Source organism: Centrocercus urophasianus, unplaced genomic scaffold, assembly GCF_019232065.1.
Source record: "Centrocercus urophasianus isolate 14NV4802_14NV808 unplaced genomic scaffold, USGS_Curo_1.0 seq_11, whole genome shotgun sequence".
In the NCBI taxonomy this organism is placed as follows: domain Eukaryota; kingdom Metazoa; phylum Chordata; class Aves; order Galliformes; family Phasianidae; genus Centrocercus; species Centrocercus urophasianus.
The window spans coordinates 66,708,719-66,734,501 of NW_024884253.1; the positions used below are offsets into that span (position 1 = coordinate 66,708,719).

Here is a 25,783-nt window from a genome sequence, read left to right on the forward strand (position 1 = left end):
GCCGGCTGCGGTGAAGGTTTAAAATCGGCGGGGCATGCGCAGCGCCGGTTCTGGCTCTGGCGAGGGGGACGCCACATTGGATCGACGCGGGGAGCGCTCTGGGCAGCGCCGGGCCGGTACGGTGCTCGCCTCGCCGGGCCGCATGCCGCTGCTCCCGGCCCGCGCGTAGCGCCGCTCCGGGCCCGGCGCGCTGAGGCGAGCGGCTGCGCGGTGAGCGGGCGGGCGGCGGCGCTCTGGCCGGGCCGTGAGGGTCGGAGTCGGGCGGGCGTGGATGGATCCCCGCGTGGCCTGGATCCAGCCCGAGCAGAAAGGCCCCGCGAATGCGCTCTGGATGCAGATCTGGGAGACCTCGCAGGGCGTGGGGGGCCGCGGCGGCGGCGGCGCCTTTCCGCACTACCTCTGCCTCAACTCCCCGGCGCTGGACTCGGCCGCCGCCGTCGCCTCGCCGCCCCGCGGCCACGGCTGCGCTCGGCTCGGGGCTCCCGGCGGCGGCCGCTGCTCCTCGTCCTCGCCGCCGTCGCCCTCGCCGTCCCCCCCGGCGCTGCTGACCGGACTGGTGCCCGCCGCCGGCCCCGCGGCGGCTGTGAACGGCGGCGGCGAGGGAGGGCGGCGGCTGCAGAAGTCGCCCTCGGTGTCTTCCTCGTCCTCCTGCTCGTCGGTGGAGTCCGGCACCGAGAGCCCCGGCTTCTCCTCCTCGGGGTCGTGCGGCGGCGGCGGCGGCTCCTCCTCTTCCTCCTGCGGCCCCCGGGCGGCGTTGGCTCCTCCCGGGCTGCCGGGCGGCGGTGCCGGGCCCGGGGAGTTCTTCAACTTCCACGAGAACGGCAAAGCGAACGGCGCGCACGGGCACCACCCGGCATCGCACCTCTCCCGCAACCCCCACCCGCCGCCACCGGCTTCTCCCCAGCAGCACCAGTACCACCCGGGCCGCAGGAAACGAGAGAATAAGGCCAGCACCTATGGCATGAATTACCTGCTCTCCGGCAGCCGCGGCGTGGCCGTCGCCGCCTCCCCACACCAGCAGCGTCAGCCGCCCCAGCCCGCGCTGCAGAGCCCCGGCACCCCCTGGAAGAGCAGGAAGTACAGCCCGGGCGTGCAGGGGTGAGTGGCTGGGAGGCGGGGAGGGAGGGGAGGCGGTGGGCTGGGGTGCGGGTACGGAGCTCTCGGAGCACCGATGTGTGTGACAAGGAATGATGACATCCCGCACACGCAGCGGGATGGGCCTCTTGTCGTGCTGAGCTGAGAAGGGAAGTGTCGAAGCGCTCCTGCAGAAATCAAAAGTGTGGAAGTGCAGGGGAAGCGTTTCAGAGGTCTTCAGGTCTTCTCACCTTGGAAGGGTTTTCTTCAGTTTGGAAGAGCTGAAAGGAAAAGGTTACACAGATTTTTAAATGCCTTTCCTGGAGCAGGCTGGATGCTCAGGAGTGTGTTAAGAACATAGATCTGGAGGGAAGTGCTCAGCTCTGCCTGAAATGTGTCAAAGTCAATATGGACATGATATATTTTTGAGGGAAATATTCTGTCTTTAGAGTCAGCCAGTGTCAGCTTGGCTCCCTGAACAGCAAGGACACTTTAAAGGTTGTCCTCTTCTGTGGCGGCTACTGTCTCATACAACTGGCTAGTTGGAAAGATGAAGTTCTTTCAGATGGTTTTATTGAAGGGACTGGAGTTTGAGCAGAGCGCCTCTGGGACATGCTGTGAGATGTCTTCCAGCTGTCAAACTTCACTCAGCCAGAGGATAACATTGCTTTCTAAATTTAAGGTTATCTTACAAAAAAAGTACTTGCTGCATTGATTGACTGGAGGAGATTTCTCATGGCATTTCGAAAATATTTTCTTTGAACTTAAAAAATCCAAAGCTCTTGAACACATGTGGGAGTAAAGGCACTGCATAACTGTAGAAAGAAATAGATAACAGGGTGTACTGGAGAAATTTCAGTGAGATCTGTACCTAAGGTTGGTGTCCTCCTTTTCTGGGTGGTGCTGTCAGATACTGGGTGCTTTATATTTGTTCTGAAGTATTAAAAGATGCTTTTAAAGTTTAGTTATTGCAAGCCATAGCCTCTCCTGACAGAGGTTAAGATCTGACTGCTCCTTTTAATCCTGAATTGCAGGCAGTAAAGTTGTATGTATAAAATTCTAGTAGTATCTCTAAAATAGTCCAAGTTTTTTTGTATTTCTAGGCATACGCAGTGGAATGCTTAGTTAACATCTTCATTTGTCTGTGTGAGACAAATTAATGTCAGTGAGGCAACTTACAGCGGACCAATGAGCAGAGCTATGGCAAACTTGCAAATCCAAGTTCTCTGTTCTCTAGCTATTAGGGTTGGCACAACTTATGCTAACTGCACACTTCCCTTGTCTTTTTGTCTTTTGGTCTTCTATCGTTTAGCCAAGCTCCCTTTGATCTGTTCAGTTGCATAACACAGGTGCTCAGTTGCTGAGGAGTTAATGCAAATTTGCTGGCTATGTATCTTCGAAGGGGGGACCTGGGTTGTTCCCTGGTCTTGACAAGGTTCTGTGTTACAGCAGTGAGGCTTGATACTAGCAGAGGATTGGGAGGATAGGTAACTACGGCATGTGGTCACATAGTTCCAGATTGCCTCATGATCAGTTTGTCAAATCTAATACCTCTAATGCTTCACAAAACTATGAGTGCCATAGATTTGCATGGAATAGCAGGTAACTAAAGTTGGAGGAGAGCGCAGAAGTTGAGGCTGTGGACTTATGTAAGAAATCTTAAGCTTACTGAATGTTGGACAAGCATATATTCCAGAGCAGTTCTGGTGTCAAAATTTTTCCATGAAGTACTTCTGTGATAGAAATAACACAAAAATATTGTCACTAATAGAGATGTTTTAGGTGTCTGTTTTCTGCAGTGATGCCTGATGGCCACTGAGCTTCATTTTCCTAAAGGCAGGCTAGTGGACTATTTGGCTGTTCAAATAATGGTATCACTGTGAAAATATCGCAGTGGGAACAGATCCTTACAGTGGTTTCTTCTGGAACATTTATGTTTGTTACTTGCTGTCTAGCATTACCTGGAACTGTCAGCCTAGCTCTGAAGCATCACTTCTGTAACTGTGGCTGTCTGTTGGCTGGCGGAGTGTCTTCAGTGTGTCAGAAGTGCTGTATGCTGATGTCTAGTCAAAAAAATGTGATCCCCACAATCTTCAGTTACAGGCTGCTTTGGACCTAAATGGCAGGAAGGAGGGCTTGATTGTAGATGCTCTTATGCACCTACTGTGCATCAGTGTTACCTGGTAGTGATGTAGGGCTTACTTTGCTGTGTATATAGTTTGTTGTAGAATGTAATTTAAGTCATGTAGAAAAAAAAAATAAGTGATAAGCAGTAGTTCAGGGTTATGTACCCTCTTTAGTAAAGAGGCATGGAAATGTTAGGCCTTGCTTGCACTCCTCTAGGATGCAGTGATACTTTTGGTGGAGTGCCTGCATGCTTTGAAATAGTGTTGGGGTATCTTCAGTTTCTCATTCACAGCTGGACATGAACTATAGCAGTGCATGTCATTGCCATTTTTTCCCATGGACCATCTTCAGTGTCTCTGTGATGGTAGGTGTGGTGATATTCAGGAATGCTGTATGCTGTAAAGATTGTGCTTTGCTCTATCTTATGGCATTCCTTCTTTTCCAGTGTACTCACATTTGTTGCTTTCACAGCCTTCTGACAGCAGCATGCCAGACTTTGAGTTGTAAAGGAAATTAAGTCTCATAAAACAGTGTGAGAATAGTCATGCTTGGTTAGAGTTTATCTGAAAGCTGTGCTTTAGCTAGCCCCAGGTTGACCTTTATGTTGTCTTTCTCCAGATGTTTGGAAGTTAGTGAGGAGGATGAGGAAAGCCTTATTTGTTCTGGTGTGTCAGTGGAGTGAGTGATTAATTTAGCAATTAAATGCCTGTAGATGTTGAATGAGGTTAGTGCTGAATACCTGACATACCAGCTGGTTCGATACAGCACTGTGCAGGAACAACAAAGTGGTTTATCAAGGGCTGGTCCGAGTACTGAGTGTTATAATGCATTAAAGTGGTGCTAGGCCTGCACTCATAGCTTTGCATAGCATCTGGCGTCTTGCAAAAGTCATCCATTTCACCCCCACAGCAGTTGTCTTTAACTGTCTCTTGTTAGAAACACAAATGTTCTGAGTGCAGGGGTATAAACGCCTCCACATTTGATGAGGCTGAAGGAGGATACATGGTGGCACTTTCTGGCTGAGGCAGCTGCTGCCCAGGAAGTGTTCCTTTGAGCAAAGTGAGGTTATGATGATGCTTTTCCAGATCACTTGTTTCCACAGAGTTTCAGCAGATGAAGGATACTGCCTAGTGAAAGCCTTGTGCTGAAATTCATTTCTGTGGCTGCTGGAGTGTGGAGTTCTTACTGTATATGAAGCCTATATTAGGTTTTGTTTTTTTACCTGTGCTAATTCTAACTTTGGCAGAGAAATTGAACTGAATTTTGTGCTATGCAACTCGACTATTAAAAATGCTTTGTGTTTGGGATGTAACATAGCTCTAACTCTGTTTCTAAACTCTTGCCTCTTTGTTGCTGTCAGGGCTGGATGCTGAACGTGTAGGAATGCCATGTGAACAGCCTCTTCCGCAAATGTGTATGCTCTTGTGCTTTGGCTGAGCTGAAGAAATACAAACCTAAGAAACTGTGAAGCCTTTTCTGTCTGCACTTGGGAGTATCCAGCATTGGTAAAGGCTTTGTGGGACTCCCAAGGGTGTTTTTCTCACCTCAAGTCAGTGCTGTCTTGCTGTAACGCCTTCTAATAATCAACATGGTGTTTTGTGCTTCATCCACACTAGTGTTAAATCATTGGTGTCTGTTACAGATAACTTTAGATGGGTACCTGTAGTGAAAGTTTTGATAGAAGAGGCAGACGTTGCTGGCAGTGTGTGATAGATTCTTGATTCATCTGGCTTTAGGATTAGAGCAGAACTAGGCAGTATATACTGTAACATGCAAGGAGAAGGGCAGGAGTTGGTCGCAGTGTCTGGAGAGACACTTGAGAAAGCATCAGGAAGTGGTTGAATGCATTATTGTTTTCATGCCTAGAGGTTGGTATGCAGCAGTGTTCAAGGCTGGATGGATTGTCGCATGAATGGAGTGCCCAGTGCTCTTTTCGCAGACAACTGAGCTGACTAAGGTGAAGCTCAAAAGCTTTCCTTGCAGAGTGAATGAATGCCTAGTGTAGTTGGACTGATGTTTTTAGAAGTGGAATGAAAGGAAGCAGTGGCAGATGAAACAGGACAGAGGCTGAACTGCAGTGGTATAATGTGAGAAGGATTTACTGAAGAGATGCTCATGTGTGTAAAGGAGAATAAGAAATGTTTGGAGCAGTTAAATCCTAGTGTTAGCTTCATTATACTTTTCAGGTTTGCTAGGTTTTTGGCAGTCATGGTAATTAGCCCTAAGGATAAACAGCTGTACCAGGTGAGACCATTAAAGGCCAGTGCCAAATGTTGAGAGAAGATGATTATATCAGTGTGAGGCTGTGTTGATATTTCCTGGAGTAATTGCTTATTTTAGTGATCAGTGGCTGCTGCAGACTGTGCATTAAATTCGTAATGAATTTGATATATGAATTTGATTCATCTTGAATGGGTGTGAGATTCTGGGATCAACAGTGTTCTGTGTCACGTTATTCCTCAGAGAAGTTGTGATTAAAAACCATTTTTTGTCCTGTCACTTGAGTTGCAGTTGCTGCTGGTCATGTCTGCATTAACCAGGCAGTTCAGGGGCTCTTTGCATCTGACTTTGTCCAAATTTGCCTTTCCTTCTTTCACCTGACTGTTGTCCTCTTTCTAGTCTATAATCACTTCTGTTGAAGCTGTTTCTTGCCTCCAAACATCTGCCACCTCTGCAGTTCTGCTGCGTCTTTGGAACTCAGACAGACTAGACCTTCATGTAACAATTATTTCATTTTTCCTGTACTTTGATGCTTTCTACCTTATTCTTTGGTTTCCAACGCTGAACCTCCTATTTTTGCATGCTTTTGTGGAATTCTTACTTGTAGAATCTGTTTCTCTGTATTGAATCCTCCATTGCATCTGTGTAGAGATGGGATAAATACAAAGCACGACACAGGAAGTATGAGAAGATTGTCTCAAATTCCAACTAACAGTTCATTGTGCAGTCTTAATGTCCTACAGTTCTGCAGCTGGCTTATTTGCAGATATCTTCTGTATCAGATTTTTCTGCTTTACTCTGTTTCTTTTCCAGATTGCAGATAGGGGTACTGAATAGTACAGGACTTTCTGGGACTTCACTTGTGATTTTCCTTTTACACAAAACCTAGGTTTCAGCAAATCATTGTCCATTTTAAAACTGTTTCTCTACATAAAGATCTTCCCTTCAGTTTCACATCAGCTTACTTTCTGCAAGCTTTTCTCAGGATGTGGATTTCAAATGCTTATAAGTAGGTAATAAGATTTCCTTTGTGGTTCACTGATTCTTGCGAGTAATTCCTAGTGGTTTTGTTTGAGTCATTACTTCCTTTTAAGAAAGCTGTGTTGACATCTTGATGTAGTCATAACTATTTATGCACTGCACTGATTCTACCTTTTACTAGTTTGACTATTATGAATGTCAAAACAAATTATTTAAAAAAGGAAAATCTTCTCCATGTTCCCCTAATACAAATGTTAATTTTGGTAAATAAGGAATTGCTTAAAAATGTATATTTGAGGCAGGTTCTGCCTGTAAAATCAGGGACCAGGGAAATCTCTCTGAGGAATTAAGATTTTGTTGACCTGTGGAGGTATTCAAAGTGTAGGATTTGCTGCTGTTGGTGCTGTGACACATAGGTGTGTTTTGAATTATTCTGTGTGCTGCTCAAGGCTAAGTTGCATTGCTTCACTGAAATGTTACAGTGGCTACTGCCATGCAATAAATACCTGCTATGGGCATAATTAGTTTCTCATCACTAATGTTTCTGCTGTTGCAACCTTTCTGGTTTGTGTGGGGTATTAATCACTTGCCATGTTTGGGTGTTTGGAAAAGAACAGTATTAAGACAGGGCTTGCAGTGTTTAGTGGTTCGATTTATTGGCACAGTGTGCTTGCTGATGCAGTTCCAAGGTTTAACATATGGTAAGCTCCTTCGTTGATGCAACAAAATAATGTGGCATTTGCTTGGTGTTGTGGTGAAGACCAGCAGCCTGTCAGGAGTGTCATACAGCTGTTCAGAAGCTTGCATAGCAGATCTATTTTGTCATGTATCGACTTGGAGCTACTAATATATCAGCTTCTTTTCTTGTTCTTAGTATAACATTGTTCTTGGTGCAGTGTAGCTTTTTCAAGGTATATCCAGCCATTAAGAAGCAAATTGGTTGAGTCTTATTGAATTGATATGCTTCAAAAAACAGATTAGGTTTTGATTCTTTTTCTCTAACAAAATGCAGACATATTCTCCTAAGTCTGGAAGCGTGCAGCATAAATCAGTTGGTTTGAAGTGTAAAGCAAGCTTAGTTTCTTGAGTGCTTGAACTGCCAGATGCTCTTAAGGAGTAAATTATAATTCTCCAGAAACTCGATCTAAAATTAGGACAGGGTCTGACTCCCAAGCATTTGGGGCAAAAAAAGCTTAGAGAGGAAACAAGATCTCTTGTGGAAAAGGTACAGTAGATCTTAAACTGCACTCTTTATTGTATGGATGAGAGCAAATGTACTTTTCCTCCATTCCCTCTGAAGTTCTGTATAGCTGAATTTTCTTTTGCTGTTCTGAGTTTGTGCCTTCCATGCAATTATAATGCTAAAGGTATTTGTCTGAATTACATAGAATATTGCTGCAAGCTGGTCTCATATTACTGTGTGAATGTAGCATTATGTTTTTGTAGCTTATCTAAGCTGTAAGCATAGAATACTGTTATCTGAGCATTGATGGTAGTGAGGAAAACCAAAGTGGGGGCACCTGATGGGTGTTGTGTGGTGTGGGAAGAGATGAACTGTAAGTTAATATCCTCTACTAGGTCTTAGTTCTAGCTCTGCTATTCTTCTACATAGCTTCATTCTAGATAATACTGAAAAAAATCTGCATATCAGAATATACAGTTCTTTCAATTCTGTATATATCAAGCTATTTTGTCTGCCACACTGTTTTAGTGAAGTGTGTGTATAGTTGCTTTAGTTTCATTTCACCTGTATTTTCATTATAACACAATTGTGTGTTCCAATAGTAATAGTTGTGAAAGCAGAGTACTTCAACAGAGGACTGAAATATGCACAGTAGCTTTTGGGGCTTTCACCATTTAAGCTTAAGGCAGCTATTTCTTCAGGCGCTTTTCAGGGTTGTTACTTCATCAAAATCTATCTTCTTGTTTGCAAGTGCTCTTTCAATACAGCTTGTCTTGAAATGCTCTCTTTCCTATGCAGTGCTAATGTTGCACGCATGCTGTAACTGTGGCATCTATTCTTTTACTAGGATTCTTGACTGTTTCCTTAGACTTCTCATTTAGAAAAATACTCATTTAAATAAGTAAAGAATATATTTTCAGTAACCAGTTAAATGTAAATGACGCAGTCATGTGTAGGTCTAAGAATAAATTTGTGTGCTTAAAAGTGTAGACATGAAAAGAATATACTTACCTGAGGAAATGATATCTGTAGTTTTTCATTCACTTTCTAGATTGTTGATGCACTTTATGGTTTTTGTTTCATTTCCTTGAAGTAATGCATGTTATGTGTATAGTACTTGCAGATACAGTAAATGGTGAGTAAGGTAAATGATCTCTTAGAAACCTTCCTTTGAAGAGAGACATGAAAATCTGAGGATGTATCTTCTTGGTCTTATTTTCACCTGAAGATTAAAAGTGTGTCTTTGCCTTTCCTGATATGGTAAAGGGTAAATTTTTGGTAAACAAGGTGTCTGCTCTGTTGCATGTTTCACTGTAAGCAGCAGATGTTTACTGTGCTTAGCAGTAATGACGTTAGTGAGTGGTTAGCTTTCTCCTTGATGTTACCGTCATGGAGATAGTGTAGTAGGTGCAAGTAGCCACTCTTCTGCATCCCTGTATTCTAAACTTTCACCCTCCACTAGCAGTATTGCTACATTTCAATATTAATTCCAATATTTGTGTAATTATGATGAAATTGCCTTTTTAACTAGTCAGTTAATATGCTCAGCTTTAAGAGAGCCATATTGTAGGAATCATAAGCAACGATAGTGGTAGGTGCATGGTGGGATGCTATTAGAGCCTAAACTTTTTGAGAAGCCAGAAGGAGATGAAGAAATCTCTTCTTAAAAAACAAACAAAAAAAACAAAACAAAACAGCAGAACGCATCTATTTCTCTTTAACGTATTATTTATTACTTGCAAGTACCTCGTGCTGCAAATTGAAACTTTCTTATTAATCATTAAGATCCTGTTGTGTTTCTGGTTAAGATGACTAGTGCTTATGAAGATCAGAGGGGCTCCATGGGCTTAATATTTATCTGAAGTCTATCCATACATTGACTGCATGAATATCATGCTGTTGTCCAGTTTTAGAGATTGGGTGATTCCTGCGAGTAGTGTAGAAGCTTCTCCAGGATAGGCCTGAGCAGCATGCAGCATCTGACTCTATGTATAGCAGAGCTACTTTTTGTGTGACTGGTGTTACTGTAATCTTGAGCAGAGAGCTTTAGGAAATACCAACCACAATAATACTCAAGTTTAAAAAAAGTGTTAATTTTTGAGAAACGTCTCAACAAAGAAGCCAAAAGAAAAGTGACCATGAGGTTGAAGTATTTGAAAATGCTGTGTTAAGTTGACATGTTGTCATACACTGAGATGGCGTTGATACCTGTACAGATTTAGACTGTGCTGGTGACATTCACTGAGAAATAGAAACAGTTGAAATGAGTCAAATCGGAAGGAGAGAAGTCTGGTAGGGCAGAACATTTGAGAGTTGATTTGTGAAGTACGTTAAAAGTTGGAAATCTTACACATCAAAAGCAATTAAAACTTGCTAGGTTCATTAGTGCTCATAGAATTAGAGGTATGAAAGAATACTTAAATGAAGGCAGATCACATAGTAAAAACTGAATGTTCTAATTGCATTGCTTTTTGTTTTTTATTTTTGCCAGAGAAAGTCTAGAAGTTCTCACTTTCTTAGTTTGGAAATTGCATCTTAAAATTTCAGTGAGTGTTTAAACCCTCTGCAATGTGGTAACTATCCCATAGCCATGTCTAATGGTATATTCTGAGGAATTCTAGAGGAGCTTTGCCACAAAACTCTAGCATGGAATTTGGACTTGAACACAGCCTTCGCACTGCTAGGTCCCATGCAAACTGAAGCATTAAATGCTGCCTTGGCAGCATAAGAGAAAATGTAGATGACTAGAAGAAAAGCAGGCTAGTGTTCTTTTGATTGTTTCATGATACGGATAAGGATTGTGACTGGTGGTCATCTGAACTGAGGCTCACTGGGGCGCTGCTGTGAGAGTGCACGTGTGCTTGCTGGTTTTTTCTGACCTCACTAACAAACTAGAGGCTGCTGCTGAAAGCTGACACAGAGCGTAGTGCAATGTGTTGAGGATTGAGAACCCCATTCTTCTCTACTACAAAATGGCTCCTATGAGCACATTTTTTTCAGCGATATCTGGGGGTGGTTGAATCTGGCTGATATTGTAACACAGCTGATTCACATGAGTAAACACAAAGGATCTAGTGCAAGCTTTAATGAAGATCTGTCAGACAGCTACCTTTAGTTCTTGGAAGGATTCATCCTTAATCCTTACTTGTGTGGTCAGTGCTAACAGAGCTGTTAGATTTTTTTTTTTTTTGAAGGGTGTTTGAGATTTATTTTTGAAAGCCTTAAAAAAAGCTGTAGGGTCATAAAATGGCTTGGGTTGAAAGAGACCTCAAGGATCATCAACCTTCAACACCCCTGCTGCAGGCAGGGCTGCCAGTCTTCGCATTTAATACTAAACCAGGCTGCCCAGGGCCCCATCCAACCTGGTCTTGAACACCTCCAGGGATGGCGCCCATAACCTCTCTGGGCAGCCTGTCATATGTTTGCTGAACTTACAGGCTAACTAACTGCTTATAAGTAACCAAAGGAAAGAATAAATTATAACTTGAATAATAATAATGAAGGAAGAGTATCGGTGGAATTACTTAAGACTTGGTTGCTTGATATATTCATAAATACTTGGAGAGAAGAAATTAATGAGAAAGGAGCAGAGCACTAAGATAAGTGGAAAGCCAGAGCTGACTGCAGATGGTTGTAATGGGAGTTTATTATTCATTAGGCTACAGAATTGCAGATAAAATTAAATGCTGGTAAATACTGAGACACATATCTGAAGAAAAGTAAATAACTCAGGCAGCTTGTGCCAAATGAGTGGACAGTTGGTGGTAATTGTTCAGAAAAGATTTCAAAGCTCCTTCAGAATAACTTCTGAAGAGTAGCTGTGTGCTCAGAGATCCTGAAATAGCAGTTAGTAGTAATAGACAATGAAATAAGCATGTAATGGACAGTAAAATAAGTGTGCCATGGAGTAAGTGGTGTGTAACTGGTCATCTGCCAAAAACATGGTGCAGCTGAAAATGAGCTGAAGAAGGTTGCCAGTGATAAAGCTTTGGACCTACTCCTGTGTAAGGACAGAAGAACAGTGAGGATTGTTAGCTTGGAGAAAAAAAAAAAAAAAGCTTGTGGGTAGAGATGAGTGAATTTAGTGTCTGCAAAATATTGTTTGCAGATGAGTTGTGAGTAATCACATTCTTCCTCAAGAAAAAGAGCATCAAATAAACTGTTGTCTGTAAATTACTTCAAAGTAAAGCACTTGATTACCATGATACATACTTAACTTGTCGTTAGAATATTGTAAGTGACAAAAGCATAAATGGACTAAAGACATGGAGAAATCCACAGGTCTTCTGAGCTAGTGCGTATTTGAAAGTGTGTCAGACTTAGTGGAGGCATAGAATTGCTGCAAGGTAACTGGATAACTGCTTTGTCTTCTATTGCTTTCACTCTATATCTGTCTACTACTGATTTCTTTTAAACAGGACAGCAGGAAGCATTTAGTTGGTCACTGCTGTTACATATGTTCAATTACTTTTTCTCTAATCTGTGGGGAGGGAGGGAGTATCAGCCTTCCTAGAAATAAAACGAGTATGTTAGCTTTGAACTTCTTCTTTTGCTCTGAAGTTTAGAAATGCGTTCGTTCATTCGGTAGAAAAATGTAGGTTGTTGACTGTAGTTAAATGTTAAATTGTAGATCAGTAGTTTAAGAGGAAAGCCAAATGATAATGCTAAATATATACTCCTTAAAAGTGGTGTCGTCATGCTTTGCTGTTACAATCCTCATGCACAGAAAGGAATTCTGACGCTTAAGAAGTATGAGCGGTGCCTTCCAAGTGTGATCTATTGGAGGATATCTGAGAGAACAGGAATTCCCTAGTAAAGTGAGTTACAAAATGGTCATAGAAATACAAAACTGGAGCTCTATTAGATGTATAAACATTTGATTTGGAAAACTAAGTCTATTAATGGATGGGTTGAATTTGTGGGGTTTTGAAGTCATTGTTCAGATTTGAGTACACTGAATTGTGAACTTTTTGCTAAAGATGTTGCTAATATCTCATTTCAACAGATTGTTTTCTTGTTTGGCATGGCTTTGTGCCTTTTTTATTGTAAGCAGGCATTTACATTCATCTTGAAATTTAAATTCATCTTAATTCTCAGTTGTCAGTGAATGTTCTATCAGGAAGGTGGAAAATTGAAGCAATTAACACATATATAAAGACTATGAGATCTGTGTAGTGCTGGTATTAATGTATTTTACACTTGAGATTATATTTAACAGTTCTTCATAAGTTCAGTTGAAAAGTAATTTCCTGTATGAATGAATGGCTTGTAAATGGCTTGGATTGTCAAAGAAATCCCCATTTGCCCAAGCCTATGTTTTTGTATCAAGGAATATTCAAATATCCCTTTTTTGGCCTTCTGTGGAAATTTCCACATAAGCAGAAGTATAGGCCCCTCAAGAGCTCACCTGTTTGAAGATTTTTCATTGTTTCTGTGTTTGTTAGTCCATGTTTATATTGTTGTGTAGGTTTCATTTCTTTTTTTTTTTTTTTTTAAAGCAAGCAGTGAGGGAATCAGAAATTGAATTTCTACTTCATTGCTCAGCATGTAAGAAGGGTAGCAAATGTCTACCTGTGTTCTTGATGTGCTATTTTACATTTTTAGCAGTTGGGTAATGTAGCGAGAGCTGATGTGTAGGTATTGCTGAGGTTACTGTTATGTACTGCTATGAAAATTAAGTGCATCAGCTCCCTGTCCCCACCAGTCCTAGACCTCAAGCTGTTCAGCTTCCTGTTCTACAACCTGATTTCTGTGACACTTTTCTTGAAATTACTGCTGATTTTGGCTGGATGGCAATATGGAACAAAACCTGTGGCTTTTTTTTTAGAAGTGAAATTTATTCTAATATTTAAATTATAATTGTAATTATGGTGCTTTTTCCTTTAGACTACATGAAGAAATAATTGACTTCTATGACTTCATGTCCCCTCGTCCAGAAGAAGCAGCTATGAGAAGAGAAGTGGTGAAAAGAATAGAAACGGTCATCAAAGATCTTTGGCCTACAGCTGATGTGAGTATAGCTTAAGTGCTGGTTTGTTATTATGTTATAGAGCTCAATTCACTTAACTTGCTATTATTTTGGTTTTTGCTTTTCAGAAGTGAACAGATGAGGCTTAATGTGGTTTACTTGGAATACTGTTAGAGCAGTGGTATTTATTTTAAAAAGTATAGAAAACTTAAAACCTTTATATCAGGTTAATGGAGTTTTTCGTTTTCAGAACTGTGGATGTGAAGAGCTGTCCACCTTAGGAAGTGTTTCTTAAAGCTTATTAAATATTAAAATGATAGGTATCCACAAGGAATCCTGACTATATGAATATTTGTAAATATTGTGTAACAGGACAGTTCTGAAAATAAAATTCCTTTTTTGCATCCGTAACAAATTAGGCATTGAGGGAATTACTTCAGATGTGCTTTAGTGGGGAAATTTTGACTTCTAGAGGTATCTTCCAACCAAATCTTTCATTTTTAAACCCTTTTTCCAAAGAGCAAACTGCTTCCAAATGGAAACGGCCCAGAAAGAACTTAATGCAAACTGTATTGATAACAATTCTGCTACCTTTAGTTAGAAGGATGATGTTATTAACAGGCGTAAAAACCTTTCAGGCTGTTATGATTTCACAAGCTTCAATGAGAGACTGAGGACTGTGGGCACAGTATTGAGCTAACGATACTGTAAGTGCTGTCTTTACCTGCAATTTTCCTTAGCAATAAGGTTTTTCTAGATCACGGAACAATTACAGGCATGGAAGTGGCCCAGCCTTTTCATGGGTCACTTCAAAGGGGTAAACTTGCAAATTGTGCTGCAACAAAGGAGGAGGATTTCAGTTCTCTAGGATGGAAGCATGGTGAAAGCATCTGATCTGCATTGCGAACTTCTCTCAATCATCCTCCCTTCTTCCCACATTCCTCCCCAAAATCTACCATAATTTGTCATCCTTACAGTGACATTTGGAGTGTTTGTGTTCCTTATGAATTGAATAATTAGACGTATTTGCTTTTAAACCTAACAAATTAAGAAAATGCTTCCAGAAACAAACAGTAAAGCTGTCTTATGAGGGAAGAGGGCACATGAAAGAGGGAAATGTATAGCTGCTTATACTTCTGTAGAACTGGAAATAAATAAGAAGGACTTCTCAAAAGTTTTTGTTTTCTGGCTTGCCGGCTTTGTAGTCACTTCATACCTCAAAAATACAGTTTCCTGCTAAGTTGCACCTGTAAGAGAAAACACATTTCTACAAGCATAACAGTATACAAAAGAAAGTCTCCATTTTATTTTCTGGGCTGCATCTGTAACAGGTCCAGGAAAATCTTAATAAATCTTGAGAGCTAAATGAGCATTCATGATGAGTGATTTCAGTGATTTTTATTTTTTTTTCCCCCCTCAGGTCCAGATATTTGGCAGCTTTAGTACAGGGCTTTATCTTCCAACTAGGTAAGTAATGATTAGCTTTTATCCAAAGCTTGATTTCTTTTAGAGTACTGGTAAAATCTGGGGAAAAATTCAGAGCATGGAATGTATAAATGTGTCAATAAAGCATTTGTTTAGTATCCTACATGACCAAGAGAAGAGCTATTCAACTTAGATTTGATATTCCAGTGTCAGTACTAGGTGCTTGGAGGTGCTTTGGTAAATACCTTTTCTTTCTTTGGGGTTAATCTTTGGCATTTTGCTTTTAAGTTACAGTAGATCTGACCAGTTCAGAACTTGCTATTTAAATACTGTTTTTAAAGTATAGTTACTGCGTGTCACAGTGTAGCTGCAAAATTAGAAGTCATCACAGATGGGTTCTCTCAACCCATTGGAGAGTATAGAGTGTTTTGAGTGTGTCTTTTGTCACTTAATGGTTCAATACATATTGGTGGTTATGAAGTTATATGGGAAATTTTGTGTAACTGTCTTAACAATGTGTTGTCTTAAAATAATTTTTTCATTAAGCACAGGGAATTTAATTTTTGTAAGAATTACTGATAACAATTGTTGGTATTATTAACAGCATGGATGGATGAGGGACAGAATTGGACTGAGGCTGTGGAAATCAGTGGTAGGGTGCAAGGAAGAAAAAAGGAAGGAGTTGTCTCTAGAACTTATCAGAGGATTGGAAGCAAGAAGCTAGGATCCGAAAGCACGCTGACCTGTCTCTTAACGTTACTAAAGCTAATGTAGAAATCTAGATTGTTAGAAGTTGAAAAGTGCTTATCCTGGAGGACTTGAAACGTAGAAGAGCAATTTCGCCCTTTTCTTCAGGGGATATTGTGTCTTGCACGTAATGCATTTCATGTGTTCTTTTTGTCTAGTGATATTGATTTAGTTGTTTTTGGGAAGTGGGAACGCCCCCCTTTACAGCTGCTGGAGCAAGCACTAAGAAAACACAATGTGGCTGAGCCATATTCCATCAAAGTACTTGATAAAGCTACGGTAAGTAACAGTCTTTGGAATAATGAACAGAAAAGTTTACAGACTCCTTAACGTGACACTTGGTGATTAATAATCTTAATATTAAGCCATTTTGAAACAGCTGATATCTTAAGCACAACGTTTTGCTCTATTGAGGCAAAATTTTAAAATGCGCTTGCCTAGCAATAGTATATAGGGGTTATGATATGGAGAACAGTAATTGTGTATTCTGTTTGCTTTAAGGTCACATTTTATGCTCATATTGTCAATAAATATCTCCTGAAAGTTTGCATTCCTAAAGTGTAAGATAGGTTAACTATATCATGTTTTTTGATAGAATTTTAAGAGGATTTGTATTTGTCCAGGGAACGGTAACCAGAGTTACTGAATTTGAAAAAACTGTTTGAAGTCTTGTTTTTCATGGTATACTGAAATGTTTTAAGCTTAACCAAGCTTGATGTGTAGTGTTTCTTGCATCTGGCTTGTGACTCTAATGGATCAAAGACTGAATGTGCTAAAAATGTAGTGTGAGAATATTACGTTACTGAACAAGTGTTTTCTCCAGGAGACAAAGTGGAATGTCGTGAACTTGTTTTAGTAAGCTGCTCCCTTCTGTGGCCTTTGAAGTAGTGACTGTTCAAGGTTCAGAAAGTTCCTGCAGTTTTATTGTAATAGCAGCACATAACAATAGCTCTGGTATTCTTTGGTTTATCTGAGGGTGAGATTTTTGCATTAGCTGTAGCACTTAGTGAAAGATAATAGGTTTATTAATTTCACTGGCGTCTTTTATTCGCTCTGCTGTTGGTATAAAATGGAGTTATAAATTTGCTCTTTCAGATGAAAAGTGCTAGAAGTTCAATTTCAGATACATGTATGAGCTGAAATTTAGGTTATCTTTGAGATAACATGCTTATAGTACCATTTTGTGGGATATCGTTCTCAGGGCAGTGGTGTGAGACCAAACTGAGTATTCAGTAATTCTGTCATGATTTTCTGCTGCCAGGAGAAGCACTATTGTTCCTGCTTTGCTTTTTATCCAGTCTGGATTTCATTTGATTGCAGTAAACCAATTTGGTTTGATGAACCAATGGGTGGCCCTTTATTTTCTCTGCTTTATTTTTTCTTCTGTCAGTTTAGCAAGCTGAATGGCACACTGCTAGGTCAGATGAATGCAATTCTTACAAGCTATGGAAGTACAGTATCTCCTATTAATGACTCTGTTAATTATTAAGTAAATTTACTTGTGTTAAAAAACACCTCAGGTACTGCAGATAGAGGCAGATACCTAACAGCTACGGGAGTGTACGTGAGAGATAGTAAGTTAACATGGTCATACATGCTATTATTTTAATCACCTCACTGAAAATTGTTCACTGTCAGGAAAGTTAGAATTGCTATCCTTTCTCGATTTCCTTGTCTTGGTGAATGTGTTTATTTGAGCTAATAATATCCATGTATGTTGAGTAGCTGGAGAAGAGCACCAGTGTTGCATTTCTGGGGGCTCATAAAATCTTATTTTCATCTTCTCAGGTACCAATAATAAAACTCACTGACCAGGAGACAGAAGTGAAAGTTGACATCAGTTTTAATGTAGAAACTGGTGTGAAGGCAGCTCGATTTATCAAGGAATACATGAAGGTATCAGCTGTACAATGAATGTTATACTACTTATCAAGGATACACTAGATGCTTAGATAACCTTTTTTGGTATGGCTTAAGACTTTTGGAAACTTACTGTTGAAGACTGTTTTCTTTTCATTAATACTAATTAAGCATGGGTATTTTAATTTATTTTCTACTGTTATTTACTGAATGTTGCTTTGGTAGAAAGACAGATTTTTATTTTTTTTTTTAAGGCTCAAGCTTTGTAAGCTAGAATCTGTAAGGATGGAAGCTGAGTATTGTTACATAATTTTCTGATAGTTGAATGCTGGATGCTTGTGTGCAGAAACATGTATTTTGAATGGACTTGAACAGTTATATCTAGATTTGCAGGCTGGTTCTAAACTGTGCTTCTAAAGCAAGGCTGTTCAGGTTTTGGTTACTTTAAATTTTACAATAAATTTTAACGATGCTTGAGTATGAATACAGTCTTGTTAGACAATGTCTAGTGACAATTATTCTGTATGTAAGTACTTACGATCAAGCTCATTTTTACACTGTGCATTAAAAGTACTGTTTAGATGAAAAGCATTGACTGAATTAGGCTGATAATCAATGATGAATTTGGAGATAATCCTGTTAGGAAGGAGATGGGAGGAGTTAAATTTATGTAGGCTACTATATCAAGTATGAGTTTGTATATTTGTGTGTTTTATATTTGCATAAGTTTTGTATATGTGCATGTTTCAGTTCTTCCTGAGGAAACATGTAATGGTGTGCTACTGAACAACATTTTTGTATTAGATTAATCTTATTTTGAGATTCAGTATTTGCTTTGTTTTGGAATGTTGGCAGTATCTTTGATAAGAACTATTTTGCTTTGCAGAAATATTCCTTGCTGCCTTACTTGATTTTAGTATTAAAACAGTTCCTACTTCAGAGGGACTTGAATGAAGTTTTTACTGGTGGAATTAGCTCTTATAGCCTAATTTTAATGGCAATTAGTTTCCTGCAGGTAAGTCTGTCCCTTATTTATTTGCTTGTGTGTTCTTTAAAATATCTTGGTTTCTGTCACTCAGCCTTCTTAGTGAAGATGCTGTTTCTTTACAATCCAGTAGCAATGCATAGTTTTATTCTGCTATGGCTCTAGATGTTCAATCTTTGGCAACTCTGTTAGACTACATCTAAAACCTCTTAAGATTTGTGAATTGGAATAGCAACAGGAGACCTGTTAACAGTGTAGAGACACTGCATTGCTTTCTATAACAGGTCCTGTGATGAGGATTACATCACTTTCCTATGTCTATTCCAGTAACTGAATGGTCTTACTGGTGTTAAATCTGCTTGGATGCAATTGGTCTGCTACTTCTTAGACTACTGGTACTGAATGTAGAGAGTAGTTGATTTTGGTGTTTAAGAAATTAAACAGTCAAGTTGTTTTAATTATATGTTCATTGGTTAAGCATTAACATCATTAAAACTGGCAGATATTTTAGACATCGTTAATGAGTATTAACTATTAATGTATTTCTGTGGCAGTAATATTTCTATGAGTACGAAGTACATAATAGGTGGATTAAAGAGCTACTTCGGTTGGAGCAAATAGTTTTTCTGCTTCTGAAAATGCTAAGCCTGATTTTTTTTTTTTTTTAAACAAGAAAAAGAAAAAACAACTATTACTGTTAATAAACCTTAATGCAGTAGTCTTCTCCAACCTTATGATTTTGTGATTGTTTGTGCTTCATTGCTATTGGCTTAGGAGAAGTTTTGGAGGTGGCAAGAAATAATTTTTTCCATATGCTGCTGAAGTGCTGCCCCCTCTTGGTTACACAAAAACAATTTAAGTACATGAATTAATGACTCAGTTCAGACTTTTGTAGAGATGATACTCAGCTTAAATGAGAGCTTTTGTTGTATTGTTGTAGCCTGACAAATGGTGATTTTTAATAATTAGTAACTGTTCTGTCACAGCTGCATCCAAGAATTGATGCCAGAAGAGCTGATGAAAACCTTGGAATGCTTCTAATAGAATTTTTTGAACTCTATGGAAGGAATTTTAACTACTTGAAAACTGGTATTAGAATAAAAAATGGAGGTGCCTATATTGCCAAAGAAGAAATCATGAAAGTCATGACAAATGGATACAGACCATCCATGTTATGTATTGAAGATCCTCTGCTGCCTGGTAAGACTGTATGCTTCTTGCAGTACGCTGGGGCTCTGGCTCAACTTTTACTCTCAAACTTACTTTAGAGTCTCTAAAATCTATTAAATGTGTTGAGAAGATGCTGTTCAGAGTGAAGGCTTCTTGGTGGTGAGATACACCAACTGAGATGAACTGAGGGGTAAGGAACCAAAATACGCGACTATTTTTAGCCTGAGTAAACTAGATTGTATGCAAATGAAGCAAATAAATGGTGCACTGGAAGTTCAGAAATGTGTACTTAAGGTTCTCTAGCAGTGGTGGAAATAATGACGGAAAGAGATCTAGGAAATCCTGGAAGAGGAGTTACTATAGGGAGAATGGTTTGTTTATGGTTTTTTTTTTTTTTTTTGCTATGCGAGAAAGGAAGGTATAGTTTTCCTGCCACAGTCTGTGGTGCTATTTTACATATAACCACATCCTTCTCTCTACATTGGAGAGGTATGGATTTGAAAGATGGACAGTTTGGTGGATTAAGAACTTGCTGGTTGCAGCCAAAGGGTTGTGATCAGTGAGTCTGTGTCTGGGTGGAGGCTGGTCTCGAGTGGTGTCCCCCAAGGTGTGGTCTTGAGGGCTGGTGCTCTTCAGCATCTTTATCAATAATACAGATGATGGCATCGAGTGCACCCTCAGCAAGTTTGTGAATGACACCAAGCTGAGTGATGCATTTGATACACTGGAGGAAAAGGAAGCCATCCAGAGGTATCTGGATAGGCTGGAGATGTGGGTCCATATGAACTTAATAAGGTTCAACAAGGCTAAGTGCAGTGTTGCACTTGGGCTGGGGCAATCCCAGGTATTTATGTAGACTGGGGAAAGATCTTGAGAGCAGCCCTGTGGAGAAGAAGTTGGGGGTCGTGGTGGACAAGAAGCTGGACGTGAGTCAGCAGTGTGCACCTGTAGCCTGGAAGGCCAGCTGTGTTCTGGGCTGCAATAAAAAAAAGAAAGGGTGGTCAGCAGGGAGAAGGAGGTGATTGTCCCCCTCTAGTTGGCTCTTGTGAGGCCCTATCTGCAGTACTGCATCCAGGCTTGGGGAACCCGGTACAGGAAGGACGTGGAGCTCTTGGAGCGGGTCCAGAAGAGAGCCACTAAGATGGTCAGAGGGCTGGAGCTCTCTTACGATAAAAGATTGAGGGAACTGGGCTTGTTCAGCTTGGAGAATAGAAGGCTGCAGGGATACCTTATTGTGGCCTTCTTGTATTTGAAGGGAGCATGTAAACAGCCATTCCCCTCCTGTTTATGAAAATGGATAGTGATAGGACATGGTGGAATGGTCTTAAACTGAGACAGGGGAGGTTTTGGTTAGATATTAGGAGGAGGTTCCTCACACAGAGGGTGGTGACGCACTGGAACAGGTTGCCCAAGGAGGTTGTGGATGCCCCATCCCTGCAGGCATTCAAGGCCAGGCTGGATGTGGCTCTGGGCAGCCTGGTCTAGTGATTGGTGGCCTTACCCATGGCAGTGGGGTTGAATCTAGATGATCTTTGAGGTCCTTTTCAACCCAGGCCATTTTATAATATAAATTATTCCATATAGGAAATAAATGCAGCTCATTAATGTACTTAATCTGCATGATGGTACAGTAGAGACTGCACAGAAATATGGGTGTACACTCATGAATGTGTATCAAGGGAATGACTAGATTATGGTGTTGGTAGGGAGAGTCTGATATGTGCAGTTGGTTTCTGAGTTGTATGTGGACCTTCAGCAAATGTCAGTTTTAGTTGTATATCTGTTGTAAGTTAGAACAGATTTCTTGAAGACTTCTTCATGTTCAGAGTAATGACAGCTAATTTTTATTAAGTTCCTTAAAGCTGTCAGTTTGGATTCCACTTACATTTTCATATGTAGCTGGAATTCTAAACCAACTTTTTCATGAAATGAAACTTTGGTTAATCTGGACTTCAGCATTAGTATTTCTAGACTGTAACTGGCAGTTAACCTTTATGCTGTCACACCTTGTCCTTAGACTGTTATGTATAGCACTTCAAAAGCAATGATTCAGGAACTGAAGTTTAGCTGCTTTCTAAATACTCAGTGTACTGAGTGTTCATACTTTATAACAGGTTGCATGCTAGGGTAGTTATGTCTGGTCACCTCTACATATGTAGCTCTAAGCTTGTGTCCATCATTACTTCTGTGCTTGGCCAGGCCTAAGTATGGTTTTGTGCAACTTCTATCATGTTCAGCTTTCATTCAGTAGCTGTGTATTATTTGCCTGAGAATCCATTTCAATGGCAGCATGAGTACGTTTCTTTGGAATCAGAAACCTTTATCTGATCTTCCTACCTACTGAGGACTTAGAAATTTCTTACACTGAACAATATTTTAATTTTGACTTACAGTTAAGCCTTTTAATTGTTCTTCTCTCTATTTTCTCCTTGAAGAAGAAGGAAAAATAAGATGTCCATTAGGGGCTTTCAGTTGTTTCTTATAGCATAAATCTTGCAGTAGCCAAAAAACTGATTTGGAAGGAAGATCTATAATTGCATGGTCTCAATAGCTGGTAAGAATTACATTTTAAGTGATGTTCTATAGACTGTGATGATGTAACTTTTACAGGAGAAAGTATTTTGACAAGGCAAATAAAAACTGACAACTTGAAATAGATTATCTCTTTGGGCTCTAGTGATCAAATACTTTCTGGTAGCTACCATAAAGCTGCAGAACTTATCTGTTATCTTACTAGGAGTAAGATTTCCTAGAATGTAAGAATAGCTCATTGAGTAAGATCTCATGAGTACAGTACAATGCTGAAAGATGAAACTCATAACTTTAGAAGGAACAGTATTAAATTCAGTGGGATTGGTTTCTTTACGTCTGAGGTGCATTTTAGTATAAAATAATGTTTGACTAACAGATAAATAACGTAATCAAAGCAGGTTGGTACTTTTGTTGTTCCTATTTAGGACGTTGTTGATTCCTAATCCGGAAGGAACAGGCATCAGTTCTGGAAGTAGTGGTTTTAGCTTGGGTGAGATTTACTTGGGTGCTGCAGGATTTCCTCTGAGAGTCTCCAAGACAGTTCGTTGAGCACAAGAAGTTTATAATTTCTGTGATTTGAGATCACAGATTCCAAGAAAGACGTTGGGAATCTACACTGGGAAGTCTCTTAATCTGGCTTTGAGGTATCAAATCTAGTCTTTGATGCATCTTAAAGTGATATCTGATCTTCATTAATGCCTTAGGATTCTTTACGTTGACTTAGTAGTATTCTAGGACAGGATAATGGGATGAAAATCTCTCCCTTATTATTAATCAGTGAAAGGATTTTCAGTAAAATCTCTTGAAGCCACTACTGCATCAATTTCTAAAAACTGTTGAGGAGAATTGCAACCCATGGGAACAAATTGGAGCCGGGTAAATTATTTCATCCTAGTAGAGGCTTGTATGTGTGGGATTCACCTTCCAGTATCCTGTTTTGGAAGGCAAAACTCTTATTGTAGGTCACAAATCTTTAATCTGTGGTTTTTAACAAACTTGGAATTTATTCAGCAAGTTGTTGGAGATTATCAAGGTTCATCAGGTGTGTTTTTGATGCTCAGGATAGGGCTGATTTAATCTTGGCTCAGAATGGTGGCAGTAAATGTAGAAAGTTGTGATCTAGGACCTGATGTTTCATGTCTGTTATTCTTTTCATGAGAAAGGTGGCATTCTTCATTCTCTATTCCTGGATTCTGTAGTCACTCGCAGAAGCTCTTATGTTAATTTTCATATGGTTTCCTTGGAAAAGGACTGTTTAACTTATAGGTCAAATTATCTTCATATTACTTGCTATTCTGCATCTTGATATGCCACACGCGTGAGAAGCAAATACCCTTGGCAGCTATTGGTGTTATCTGTTCTAGTCTTAGTAACTTTCCAGAGGTATTCATTACAACTTTTCAGTATCTGCTATTTGTCATTAGAAGGTGTGGATATATGTGTGTGTAAAATACATGCGTTTATAAAAATATGTAAATACACTGAGGATAGCAGCTGAAAGAACTTCTTAATGTCAAGTGTTGTGAAAAGATCTAATTAGTAGGTAATAGCTTAACAAAACCAGGCCAGCTTCAGTTTTAGCTCATGGTTGTACCTTTGCCTTTCCAGGCTGTGTTTTTGAAACTGCTTCAGGTAATGAAAGGCTACTTGGCAGAATGATAGTACTGATAGTTGCTGATGGAAGTCTTAGGTATGCTTCTGCAGGGATGAGCCCCTCTTTTACGAAAATGAATGAGGATGGAATTAGATGTGAAATTATGCACCATTGTTACCTACTAATGTGTTTCTGAGGTTGAAGTCTGTGAATTTGCATGAAAGCATTTGGGCTTGCGCTTTAGCTGTTCAGTTTAGATTGTGATGAAAGGATGCTCAGGTACGTAAGATGTGATGAGCTAACAAGAATAATTTATCAGAAGATAATTTATTCCTGAAAATACAGACTTAACTGGGTACTATTCATAGTAAGTCACATAGCTTTGGCTTTCATACCTGCTTTTCAACTGCAGTGCCAGTCAGAAGCCTTGCAGACTGTATAATTGAATAAAACCACTTATTCAGATATTTTTATGAACCAATTACAGGTGCAGAGTGAGGCAATCCAGGGACTTAGGCATGCTATGGCATGGGTTATCCTGCCTCTTCTCAAATCTGCTTTAGTGAAGGCTCATACGCAACTTTGGTGGTTTAAATCAAACTGCCCTGGTTTGCTGTGGATTAGGGAAGGCTTGTGGTTTCTTTTGCTGGCAGAACAGCAGAGGTGACAACTACTGTCAAAAGGAGTGACTTGCTGTTAGTAGCAGTAGTGTTTTCGTTTGTTCCTTCCAGAACACGCATTACATGTAGTTGCCTTAACAGCATAATAGGCTAGGCTAATGTAATTTCTTGACTTTGTGTACTCAATTCCTGTTATGTAAATCTAGTGGTAGAAGTGGTAGGTGCAATTGCATGTGTTTAGCCCCTTGTAAATACTATTTTTGTTTCTTTATTGTTTTCTGGCTTAATTTTCTTTTGTATGTCGTTAAGTGAAACCAGTATCATTGCTGCTTCTGCCCCTGGAGAATGTGTACTGAATTAATCTATTTTCTCTAGTATAATGTCTTTGTTCTGTTATCTTGACTGCTGGCATACCTTGGGTCTCTATGCAGTTACCCTTGGACTAAATCCTTCGGGAAAGTGTCTGTTAACTACTTAGCAGTGAAGCACTGAACTACAACATGCTTCTTCTCAAGTTTGCTTCCCAAGACCTGCTTCTACTTCAGGGTGGAGTCCAGTTGTAAATACCTTCTTTTAGAGAGGCTTTCATAATTTTAAGTCTAGTAACTGCTGGAAACTTCAGCAGTATGTTATGTGAGATGCTCATTTACTTCAGTAAACATGAAGTCCTTTGTAATCAGGTTTTAAATTAATCATATATGTTACTGAAAACATCCTGTGTTCCCAAAGTGCTCTGATTCCCAATCTGTTTTCATTTAGTTACCCTTTCTTGTTCAAATGGCATAATTGTTGGAGAATCTTGAAGTACTGCAATATATTGTCAAGTAGTAAAGCTGATGCTGCTTTTCCTGCATGGCAAATTTTAGCGTATCTGTAATGTCTTAGTGAACCAGTATACTTCAGTGAGTGAAAGTTTCCTCTTGAGTCAAATTCAGCCTCATTAGAATTCACTTTCCAAATGACTTGATTCTTTCTGTATCAATTTTCAAAGAGGATTTTTTATTATATGTTGTTCATGGGCATTGATTTCATTTGCAGTCTTAAATACTTTCAGTGGTTTGTACATTTCCAGTGTTCTCACAACATTAAAGTATCGTTCTGAAGGGGTGAACCTTTTACTGTAAGCTGCTTTTTACTCACTCAAGATCTAATCTGTATTTTGGGCATGCAATTTGAGGGAAATTATTTTCAAGTGTTCTTTAAATTGAGTGGTGACAGTGAACCTTTGGTGTCTGGTACCAAAAATATCTACAGAAACCCCAACTGGTTTCTTGCTAGTGCTGACAAGGTCTTCCTG

At 39.9% G+C, this 25,783-nt stretch overlaps 1 protein-coding gene across 3 annotated transcripts in view; it reads left to right on the forward strand.

The window, feature by feature from the left end:
• The first annotated feature begins 250 nt into the window (after positions 1-250).
• TENT4A (terminal nucleotidyltransferase 4A) overlaps positions 251-25,783 on the forward strand; it is a 52,561-nt gene continuing 27,028 nt past the window's right edge. For all 3 annotated transcript variants that reach the window (XM_042808680.1, XM_042808682.1, XM_042808681.1), the window contains exons 1-7: positions 251-1,098; positions 13,472-13,595; positions 14,974-15,020; positions 15,884-16,004; positions 17,514-17,621; positions 18,472-18,600; positions 19,557-19,770. In XM_042808680.1, coding sequence (XP_042664614.1) covers positions 272-1,098; positions 13,472-13,595; positions 14,974-15,020; positions 15,884-16,004; positions 17,514-17,621; positions 18,472-18,600; positions 19,557-19,770 — 1,570 coding nt within the window. In that variant the 5' untranslated portion in view covers positions 251-271. The remainder of the gene's footprint in view (positions 1,099-13,471; positions 13,596-14,973; positions 15,021-15,883; positions 16,005-17,513; positions 17,622-18,471; positions 18,601-19,556; positions 19,771-25,783) is intronic.